Consider the following 12,359-nt stretch of genomic DNA (forward strand, 5'->3'; position numbering starts at 1 on the left):
TAGGAGCTCTCAGACATTGCTGGTAGGAAAGCAAAGCGGTACAGACTCTCTGGAAAACAGCAGTCTCTTACAAAATAAAATATACACTTACCATACGATCCAGCATTCCCAGTCCTAGGTTTTTACTCAAGAAACAGAAACGTATTTCCACACAAAATACTGTACCTAAAGTTGAGCTGTTCTACTTATAATCACACACAAAGAGAAAACAAGCTAAATATCCTTCGACAGATAAATGGTTAAAAACAAAATTGGCACATTCTATACAATGGAATCCCACTCGGCAATAAAAAAAAATGAACTTTTATATACATAACTTAGATCACTGTTAAAGGCATTATTATGAGTGAAAGAAACTAGATCCAAAAGGTTACATACTATATGATTTATTTATATGATATTCCCAAAAGGAGAAAACTAGAATGTCAGAGAACAGACCAATGGCTGGCAAGCTTTAGGGGTAGTAGGAAGATACAGTTACAAAAGGATAGTGTCAGGGAGTTTTGGAGGTGATGAAACTGTATTCTGATTGTGGTGGAAGTTACATAAATCTGTGTATGTGTAAAAATTAACAGAGCTGTACACCTAAGAAAAAAAGTTGATTTTACTGTTTGTTAATTCTAAAAGTTAAATCAATTTTAAGGAAAACTTCACAGTAAACCTAACACTAAATGATGGCACAAGTAGTTGGCTAAACAGATATTAGGAGAAGAAATTCCAGGCAGAACACAAGCTAAATCTAGCCTCTGATACTGGAAGGCACCTGGTACATTCAAGGAATAGTGAGGAGGTCAATGTGGCTAAAATGGAATGAGCAGAGGGGGAGAGTAGAGAAGGTCAGAGATATAACGGAGGACCAGACAACAGAAGGTGATTATGCCATTAAAAGGACTTCAGCTTTTGAGTGAAATGGGGAGCATGACAGGGTTTTGAGCAACAGAATAATATGAACTGATCTAATGTTTTTAAAGGATCACTGATTTCTGTGTTGAAAATAGATTGGTGACACAGAGAAGAGGTAGAAAAGGGAAGACATCGTGGGAAGTCATTCCAATAACCCAGGTGAGAATGATGATGGTTCAGTCCAGAGTAGTTGTGACAGATGTGATGAGAAACAGTCGGAGTCTAGATATACTTTGAAGGCAAACCTAAGAAATTTTTCTGATGGATTGAACTGAGAGTAATAAAGAAGTCAAGTTTCCTGGCCTAAACAACCAAAAGAATGTAACTGGCATCAATTGAAAACAGGACAGCTTTAAGTGGAACAGACTGAGGGGAAATAATAGCAGTTTAATTTGAATATGCAGAATGTGAGATTTTATTTGACAGCCAAGTAGAAATACACATTTGGCTAGAAAGGCCATGATGCATCCAGTGGCCCTGACCACACTGACTGCACAGTGTGGTCCTCTAGATAGAGAGGAATCATGGAGAATTTTGGGGCACACTGAGGATATGTGCTATGGGAAGCTCAATTGGACTTAGCAGTGTAGTCTCTTGTCAATTATGTGTTTAGTTGCACTACTTCTGACCTGGTGTTGATTCAGGGATAAAGCTCATTTGACTTGGTCCTCAGACTTTCTCTGTTTCAGGATATAAGATTTTAAATGAAGAATGAGTCTCTGAGGACAAATTCTTAAATGAGTATGTCTTTTCTTGAAGTACTCATGGAAGATTATTTTTTCCTCATTGTCTATCTTTGCTGTAACTGGCAGAGTGAGGCTGAGTTGTTCAGTGGATACAATGGCACATTACTACAATGCAGCGTGCCCTGAATGAGAACAGAAGGTGGACAGCTACATATTCTATTAATGTTCAAAAGATATTCTATTAAAAACATGTCTTGGGATTTTTCCCATCCCCCTATTGTAATAAGGCAAAATTTTCTGAGGAGGTGGTACTGATATGAGGCCATCACCTTCTACAACAATTTAGTATTCTTCTAAGTATTTGAAATTCATTAATATCTCAGAGGATTCTGTTGATCACTGTTAACTTAGTCCTGCTATACAGTATCAGAAATAACAAAATCTAAGTAATTTAACAGAATTTCATTTAATAAGTATATTTAAAGTTCATCTCTTCCAAAAAACAGCATTTTAATTACATTCAAATTATGTTTATCTTAAATATCAACAAAGTCATCATTTACATACAGGGATAGACATTAGAAAACAGATGGAAATTAAAACAAGTTTTACTTTTTAGAAGTCCTTACTTCCAAATTAGAATACTGTGAACCGCTAAATATACATCTAAACAAAATGTACACATTATTAGAAAACCACAAGTTGCTCTAAGAGGAAAAAAACTGTAATGCACATTGAGTGGAACATAATTCACATAGGGCCAATTTAGAGGTATGTCTTAAAGTATAAAACAAACAAAAACTCAGTAACTACAAATACAGGCAAAAGTCACAGCCGACATTTTAAACCAATGCACCAACATAAAATGCTTTCCCAGAGAAAGTAGAAGTGTTCTGAAGATTTTATGTTGATCCACGATTTTTCACTTCTTTGTTCTCAAATAAAGAAGCAGAGGACTTAAGAGTTTTCCTTTTGCCTTTAAATTAGATTCATGTTGGTTTTTTGTTATATGGCAATGACCCAAATGTATTATGAGAAGTGCTATCAAACCCATTCTACTGAAAACTTAGTAACCAAGATATTTCTTTCATTTCTCCCTGTACCTCCATTTCCCTTCAGAAAGCCACTAAGAAAACTTTATAGACAATTGTGGTGAACAGATCAAACCAAATTATTCTAAGATGGTAAAGAAATATGAGAGTTGGCACTAACATGGGTTTACATAAAATTACTCCCATTAAACCACAAATGCAAAAACAGAGAAATTCTATCTGAAAACATAAGTAGGATAAAAAGTACTGGAAAACAAATAGAAGGCATTTAGAATTGTGGTGCTTACGGGCTTATTTTGGAACATGTACAGCAACCAAGATACCACTAACTGTTAAGAATATTCTTTTCCAACTTGTATAACTTGCTTAAATTTTTAACTTGTCTAAATTAAGTTTCTTTAGCCAAAACAAAGAGGTCATAATTACTGTGGTTTTACAAAGCTGTGTGAAGACTGTAATGCTGGAGAAAGGAAAGTTTGGTACACATCAGATTAAAAGAGGCAGTACCAGCTATAAAACTAAGCATTTAATCTTATCTGATCAGTCAGGGAAGAATTCTGCTTTTCTTCAGTTTTTACTGCATTTCATAATTGCAGAAAAAGAACATCCTTTCTTCTTTTTTTCTTAATGTATCTCAGGCTAAAAATGGCAGAGTGAATAGTCCTTAATCAGCACACACTTTTTTAAAGGGACATTTTTAGAATTTGGTCATTTGCTTTGCTTTGCATGTTTTTAATGGTAAATCTTAAGAGTTGACTCTTCTAAAAATAGTACTCAGAAGTACAGATATAGTTAGGCTTTTCTTAAAAGTAAACAATTTACTTTGAATTAAAAAAAATCAGTAAGAGTTATAAGTCAGTGTTTTAAACATGAAATGTTTAACTTTAAGTATGTTTAACTTCTATTTTGTCAAATAATGAAACTACTACTATTTTATTCAATTATAAACATACAATTAACAAATATATAATCATTCCCTATGATCACTATAAAAATTAAATTATCCTTTTCTCTTTTATATGAAAATGGTGGTTCTAAACAAACACCTTTCAACCAGAAAAGCCCATTCATAACACACAATCCCATCTCAGTTTTTGGAAGTCAGGGCATTCAGTGGTTATAAACAGGCATGATATTCTTCTGAAGCTAAGAGTTCTGGAAGAGTTTAAAAAAAAAAGAAGAAGAAGAAGGAAAAGAAGAAGAAAAAAAGAAAGAGACATTATCTGAAAAATATCCTTAATGACCACAAATACTGCCAATACTCAAAGTCAAGTATGGTATAACCTGAGTCTCAATCAGTTGTGGTTTTTTCTCCTAGTGGAAGGCGTTCCCATAACTGGAGCAACTGTTCACCAACCTGAGGTTCTAGTTCCTAGGTAAACCAAAAGTCAGAATAAACATAAAAAGAACTAGATTGAATTTTTTTATCACCAAATCTCATAATGATAAAAATGTAAGAAAATCACTTTAAACTTTATGTTTCTACTAGAACATGCTAAAATCATATGGTATGCATTGCTCTAATTCTTTTCATCAAGATACAGAGTTGACTTCCAGACTTCAGGAGTATTATTAACCTGTAAATATTGTAACTATTTGTGATAAAATGGTGAAAAATTTCTACGGAGTTCTTTCAGAATTTTTTTCTATAGAAATAATGAATTTTGTTTTTCATGAAGATTTAGCAAAAGCATTCAGCTTGAATTTCCAAAGGTATTTATTGTGAAACCCAGCATATTAGATGTTTGGGGCTTTTTCTTAAGAAACTATCTTAAATGACTGCATATTCTCAGGAATTAGATTTATTTCAAAATCATTATTATAGAATAAAAATGAAAATACTATGACATAATTGAAAAGAATGTCATTTATGTTCCTCTTGTGACATGATGTGCACTTAAAAAGAAATTTAACACTTTTCATATGGTGATCTGAACTGAGTCACACTGGTTCAAATAAATTATTAGATATGACCTTAGGCAAGACTAATTTCTCTGAATCAATTTTCTCCTACAAAAAATTGGGCTAATAACTCATACTAGGCCCAAGAATTGAATTACCTCATATAAAGCAGCTAGCGCAGTAGTCAAAAAATATGTTAATTTCCATCATCTTAACTAGTTTAAAATGCTTATCAGTACCATCATCAAGGCAAAGTAAAGCATAATATAAATAAAACAAGCCACAAAAATATAAAAAGGTTGTTATATATGTTATATCATTAGTTAAAGCCATCAAGAACTTAGATATTGTTGTTATCCTTAGACTTTAGTGAAATTATTTGAGAATAACACTAGGTTTTAATCCTATCTTTAGTCAGTAAGACAACAGAAAACTCCATAAAGTAACTTATGAAAGATTTTTTTTATATGCAATGACAGAGAATTCAAATTTACAAAGTGTTGAAAAAATACAATGAGCTCTGTCACACACATCTGCAAGTAGGTCTGTAACTTGCTCTTTTACAAATCTGACCATTTATCTCCCCATGGGCGCACAGAATATACATTTGTGTTCTTGCATTTGCTCCTCAAACAAATCACTGAGTAACAGCCAAACAAAACAAAAAGTGGAAGAAAAATATTAAATGTCATTGTATACCTGCCCATCTCTGCTTATCTGGACTTTTTTGTTGTCATTCCAAGGATTGAGTAAATGGTGTGCAAACTGAAAGGGAAGATTTTCTTTTCGTATCCACTCCACCTTAAACACTCCTCCTAGTCCAGCTGAGCCCCAGTCCTGACTCTTCTCCCTTCCTATCTCAGACGACATTCTAGAAAATCCCTGTGGGTAAAATGAGGAGGAAAGGGTAAAGGATGATATTAAAATGTCTGAATTCAATTTACCTGAGAAAAGTTCTGAGTTGTTCACTTTTTTAGGGTAAAAATGTAATATAAAGATAACAGCTAACAAAAATTTAAAAACTAGTCTTTTAAGTGTTTTTCATAAAAAGATGAACTAGCAAATTTTGGAGGAAAGACCAATTCCAGCCTTTTAATGTAATTTCAAATACAAATATATTTTCTAAATAACGTATCACAGTTCTAAACCCACATTTATTCCACTATAAATGGATACAATCTAACTTCTAGGTTTTTAGTTTCAAAAATTATAATAATATTGAATAATAAGTTATTTGGTAAATTCAGATATACATCAAGTCAAGATGAGTTAAGAAACACACTCAGTTTCTTGATTGTCAATTCTAATCTCTTTGGCTTATTTAAATACATATTTTATCAAAAAGCCACACTTCTCATTACTTTAAAGCAACCTGAGAAATAGTCAATCTAAAGTTGTCTTCAGAAGGTAAAACTGTTTATCTGGAGAGGCTCTAGTAAAACAAGGCAAAAACAAAGGGATGCCTATATTTCATTCCTTTGAAGAGGTACAATATATTCCTCATCCTCAGTCAAGCAAAATGCATTCTTGCATTCCTATGCAATAAAAAGCAAGCTTCTTTTTAATCTCCATCATCTAACTGATCTAATCTGCAGCCAGAACAATGCCATTTTACTGTTTCAGGATGGCTTACCTGGAAATGTCCAGATCCTTGAACAGAAAATACCAAGTAAACCATGCTGCTTTCCCAAAAAGCTCGATTTAGCTTCCGCTCATTACTAGGGGTTGTAGACCAGATACCCTTCTGCTGAGAAATTTCAAGGTTTCTCAAATTGCTACTCTTCATTATAAAGTATCGAATAGGCATGTTTGGTCTTGGTGAAGGAGACTTTGAGCCCTAAAAAAGAATGCATAAATTCTTGAAAGGTAGTTTGACCTTTCAAAATCAATAGGCTCCATTAAATAACATCTTCATAAATATATAAACCAAAATATTTTATCTAATATTCAACGAATAGCTCTATCATGCCTGAAAACCTAAACAAGGCCCACCCAATCAAAATGAGGTTAAAGAGCCAAAACCAAGGACTCTTTTTCAGAGCATTCAAAAATCCCTTAACAAAAAAGGATCCTGGATTACCAACTTTGATTTATATGTGCTTTCAGAAAATATTTTAATACATTTTCAAAGTCTGAAAACAAAACAAAAATTGCTCCAGCTTACTGCCTGGATATAGTTTCCAGGCGACAATGCAGGGAAGGGAAACAAACAGAATCTAACGTTCTCAGTGAATTACAGAGATACAGCTTAGAGTTTAGAGGCCAAAGTGACTGGAACTTGCCTGGCAGTTTACTAGACAGAAGGGAGTTGCAAGGAGAGTTTCCCAGGAATTGCAGAAGGGGTCCCCAAAAGTTCCTGGCTAAGTGCTGACCTGCATATAAGTGAGAAAAAAGGACCTGAGGCCAGCAAAGATCGAGAGGAAAAGAGCTCCTGGAGCTCACGTATGGTTGGGAATATTTCATCTTATCTCCTGTCAGAATGGAAAGAACTTATAATACATAGGGCATTAGCCCAGAGAAGGATCACACCTTAGTACTGGAACTAAATTAATATCAGAATAAAAATTGTCCAGGACCCGCACTAACACTGCTTAAAAGTAAATCTCAAAAGGATTACTACACTGATTGCAACTAACTTAACTGTGTATCAGAAAAATGTCTAACACTATTTAAAAGAATACAATAAAAATCTCGCAACCAAACAAAATTAAAAGGAATGCAAATAAACAGGAGAATATGGTCCACAACCAGGAAAAAAATTAATCAATAGGAATAGAGTGAGATCTGAGAGATTATGAAATTAAGGAGACAAGAATGTTAACACAGCTATTCTAAATATGTTCACCATGTTCAAAAAGGTAGAGGAAACATGAATGTGATGAGAAATGCAAGGCGTTTTTGTAAAGACCCAGAGGAAACTCTGAAGATGAAAATATTATATTTGAAGTGAAAACACACTAGAAAGAATGCACATCAGATTAGACACTACAAATAAAAACAGAGAACTTAAAGACATAGCAATAGAAACTATCTCAAATGAAACAAAGAGACAAAAACAACTGAAAAAAATGAAAAGCATATCAGTGACCTGTGGAACAATATCAAGAAGCTGCACATTTGTGTATCTAAAGTTCCAGAAAGGAGGAAGGAGAGGTGACAAATAAAAAATATGTGAAAAATGATGGTGTTAAATTTCTCAAAATTGATGAAAACCATAAATACACAGATTGAAGAAGAAATATAAAGAGAAGCAGACCAAGTCATATCAAAATCAAATAGCTGAAAACCAACGATAAAAAGAAAATCTTAAAAGCAGCTAGACAAATTATATGCAAAGAAACAAAGAATGATAGAGCACTTTCCATTAGAAACTATGTAAACCACAATACAACAGCATTATAGTAATGAAAGAAAAGCACTGTCAACTTAGAATTATATACACAGTAAAAACATCTTTCAAAAACAAAAGTGAAAAAGAATTTTCACACAAAAGCTAAAAGAATTCATTTCCTGAAGATCTGTACTTGAAAAAATGTTAAAAGAAGGTTTTCAGGCAAAAGTATATGATTCAAGACAGAAATTCGTGTCAACACAAAAGAATAAAAAGCACAGGAAATGGTAAATATTGAGTAAATATAAAAGACATTTTCTTGACATTTGGTAAAAAGATAGTTGACTATGTAAGTAAAAAATAATACATTGTGGCATTTATAGCACATGGACAAATAAAATATATGAAAGCAATAACACAAAGAACTAAAAGGTAAGATAAAAGCATACTGTTACAAGGTTCTCAATCTATAACTGAAATGGCATAATACTGATTGAAGATACGTAAGTGTAAGATAAAAGTGACTTAACTAGTGGATTCTGTCAAACAGTTAAGGAATAAATAATAGCAAATCTACACATCTCTTTCAAAAAATTAAAGTGGAAGGAGTACTTCCCAACTAATCTTAAGATGTCAGAGTTATTCCAGTACCAAAACTATTCAAAGATAACACAAGAAGAGATAACTAGAGAAAAATATCCCTCATAAACAAAGATCCTTCATTTAACAAAATTTGTGACAGAACAAAATCAAATCCAGCAATATTTTAAAAGGATAATTCATCATGACCAAATGAGGTATAAACATTAGAAAATAAATGAAAGCCACTATATTAACAGACCACACATACACAAAAAAAGAACTGTATTATCATTTCAATAGGTGTAAAATAAAAAAAGCACTGAATATAATTCATTGCTTATTCCATAATAACCCTTCTTAGCAAACTAGATCCAAAAGAAAATATCCCACTAAATGGTGAAAGACTTAAAGCTTTCCCTCTAAGGTCAAGACAAGATGTGGGTTCTCAACACCTTTATTAAACATTTTATTGAAGATTTTAGCCAGAGAGATACTGAAAGAAAAGAACTGAACAGCATCCACAGTGGAAAGGAAAAAAGTAAAATTATTAAAAGTATGACTGCTCATGTAGAAAATCCTGAGAAATCTACATAAAAAGTTTATAGAATTGATAAGTGAACTAAGGTCATGGAATATAGGATAAATCTACAAAAATCAAATATATTTCTAATAATGAACAACTGAAAAACAACAAGTGTTAAAAATACAAATGAATGCCAGTAATGAACAACTGAAAAAAAAACAGTGTTAAAAATATAAAATACTTAGGAATAAATGTAACAAAAAATGCATAATACTTGAACTCTGAAATTTATAAAACACTGTTGAGAGAAATTAAAGAATATGTAAATAAATGCAGTTTACTTATGGTTGGAAGACTAAAAATTGTTAATTGTAGATTTTCTTCAAGTTGATCTGTAGATTTAATGCAATTCCACTCAAAATACCAAAAAAATTTTCTGTAGAAATTGACAAGCTTTTTCATAAGTTTATATGAAAGCACAAAGGACCTAGAATAGCCGAGACAATTTTGCAAAAGAACAAAGTTGGAGAAAAATCATTAGCTGAATTCAAGACTTGCTATAAAGCTACTATAATCAAATCATTGTAGTACTGGCAAAATGAGAAGTATACAGATCAATGAAACAGAATAGAGTCCAAGAAACAGACCACATATTTATGGTCACTGATTTTTGACAAAGGTGCCAAAGTAATTCAATGAAAAAAGGTCTTTTCAACAAACGGTGCTAGAACAACTGTACAGACAAATGCCAAAAAATGATCCATGACCGATCCATACTATAAATAAAGGTAACTTGAAATTAACTAATTCAAGGTATATGAAATATATCATATACCTGCATGTAAGAGCTCCAACTATAAAATCTCTAGAAGAAAGCAGAGGAGAAAATCTTTGTAATCTTGGGTTAGGTAAAGATTTCTTAGGACATAAAAAATATGAACTGTAATAGAAAAAACAGATAAAACCAAAATAGAAAAAAATAGATGAAATGGGCCTCCCTCAAAACTAAAACCATTTGTCCTTTAAAAGGTACCATTAATAAAATGTAAACGCAAGCACAGACTATTAGAAAAAATTTGCAAAACACATACAATTAAGACTTGTATCCAGAATATACTAAAAAACTCTTACAACTAAATTAAAAAAAAAAGACAAATAACCAATAAACAACCAAACATTAGTCATTGGGAAATACAAATTAAAAGTATAATGGAATATCACTATATATCCATGAGAATGGCTAAAATTAAGAGACTATTAATGTCAAATATTGTTAAGAATATGGAACACATAGAATTCTCATGATTACTGAAGGGAATGGAAAGCGATACAGCCATTTTGGAAACCAGCTGGGTAGTTTCTTGTAAAGTTATACTTATCATACAACCCAACAAACCCACTCCTGGGTATATACCCAAGGATAGAAAACATATCTACGTACAAAAACTTGTACCAGAATATGAATATTACAGTAGCTTTATTCATAATAGTCAAAAAGTGGAAACAACCCAAATGCCCATCAATGGTAAACAGATAAACATACTGTGGTATACCCACACAATGGAATACTATTCAGTAATAAAAAGTAACAAACTAATAATACACTCAATAATACAAATGAATTCCAAAAGTGAAATAAACCAGTCACAGAAATCTATATACAAATGATTCTATTTACAGGAAGTTCTAAAAAAGGCAAAACTCCAGGGACAAAGGGCAGTTCAGTGGGCTGCCAGAAACCAGGGATGATGGGAATGTTGTGTACATGACTATAGTACAGTTAAATGATTGCATACATTTCTCAAAATTCACTGAACTGTACAGTTTAAACTGGTAAATTTTATTGTGCAAACTATACCTTAATAAAGGTATTTTATTTTATTTATTTTTTTAATAAAAGTATTTTAAAATTAAAAACAAAGAACGACAAAAAAAAGCCCTAAAACCTAAGAATTCAAATCTGCAAAAACATTTCTTTTCCTCTTTTTTAAAAAGAGTATTTCAGCAGACATTTTCACCAGAACCACAGCATGTAACTAATCAAATATTTACTCAGGTACTAAGAATGCAGGAAAATAAAAGTACACAAATTCTAAACACCTGAAATCATTCACATTATAAATTTCTTAAAAGATACATAGTTCTCAATTCCTTATCAACATTTCCTATCTTCCTAAACCCATCTGGTCTTGTATTTTTTAATATAATCACTGAACTGGATAAATCAACTAAAAACTGAAAGAAACTATTGTTTCGAATTCTGAAAGTATAAACCAAAATTAATTGAAGATAATCTTCCTGTCGTTTGCTTTTTAAAAAAAGTTCTAAAGATACAGAAAGGAAATCATGAACTGCCTAGCTACATGTCATCTGTGAATGATCTATTAGTTTTAAAACACCCCAAGATGATAATAACTGGAAATATTTGGCAAGCAGGAAAAACTAAAAAATTAACTCAAAGTGCCTCAAGTTTGCCAGCTTCAAATTATACCTAGAATAGAGGCCATGATTACTAACTGAAAAACAGTATTATTTTATACTTTTCTTTAAATATGTAACATTAGATGTGCTACAAATCCTTGATACTCTACCTTTCCTGAGGATGGGGGAGAAGGACTAGCACAAGGACTTGGGTAACTATTGCTGTCTGTCGATTTCACAGAAGATTGATCTGACCGGTCATCAGTGCTTCGTTTAGGATGTAAAATTCCTCTATCTTTGTACTTCTGAGGTGGGTGTAGTGCTGGAGATGGAGATTTCATCAATACTCTTGAGTGAGAAGGAAGAAGCAAAGATCAGTTATATATAAGTTCATAATACAAAGCAGATTCCATTTCAAACAAAAGTTCCAAAGACATTATGACTTATGGGAAAGTATTTTAAAAGGCAATTTCATTCTTCTATAACATTTAGAAGAAACAGTTGTACTTAGGATACACTTACAGAAATAGTAGGTAAAAAAAAAAATACATTTAAAACAATCTACAACATTCTTTAACAATATTAACAAATATCCAAGAATTATTTTCCTTACAAAATTTCTGACTTCTTTTATGATGGTACAGAAGAAGTCTTTAATAATTACAAAATTTTATATTGATATTTAACATCTTAATATCATAAAATTATTTAAATACATCTATGCTAATGGCCCTTATGTGAATATCACCTACTCCACTTCCCTTCCACTTTCATATAAATCTTAAAGCCAAATAAATTAGATTTTAAAAGCACACTAAAAATAACAGTATTTATGGTAAGGTGGAAATAATACTGGACTAGTCAAGAGACAAGATTTAAAGTTCACAGCAACACCTATAAAATATTCTTGCCAAAACACCGGATCTAATCAAGTCCTGAGAGCTAACTACTAGTTTATA

At 32.0% G+C, this 12,359-nt stretch overlaps 1 protein-coding gene across 2 annotated transcripts in view; it reads right to left on the reverse strand.

The window, feature by feature from the left end:
- Positions 1-2,036: 2,036 nt before the first annotated feature.
- Positions 2,037-12,359, reverse strand: part of YTHDC2 (YTH N6-methyladenosine RNA binding protein C2) — a 62,494-nt gene continuing 52,171 nt past the window's right edge. For both annotated transcript variants that reach the window (XM_072958095.1, XM_072958088.1), the window contains exons 26-29: positions 11,571-11,748; positions 6,177-6,380; positions 5,243-5,425; positions 2,037-4,013 (exon numbers count right to left, since the gene is read on the reverse strand). In XM_072958095.1, the coding sequence (XP_072814196.1) occupies positions 3,933-4,013; positions 5,243-5,425; positions 6,177-6,380; positions 11,571-11,748 (646 nt within the window). In that variant the 3' untranslated portion in view covers positions 2,037-3,932. The remainder of the gene's footprint in view (positions 4,014-5,242; positions 5,426-6,176; positions 6,381-11,570; positions 11,749-12,359) is intronic.

This window comes from Vicugna pacos, chromosome 3 (assembly GCF_048564905.1).
Source record: "Vicugna pacos chromosome 3, VicPac4, whole genome shotgun sequence".
Lineage (NCBI taxonomy): Eukaryota > Metazoa > Chordata > Mammalia > Artiodactyla > Camelidae > Vicugna > Vicugna pacos.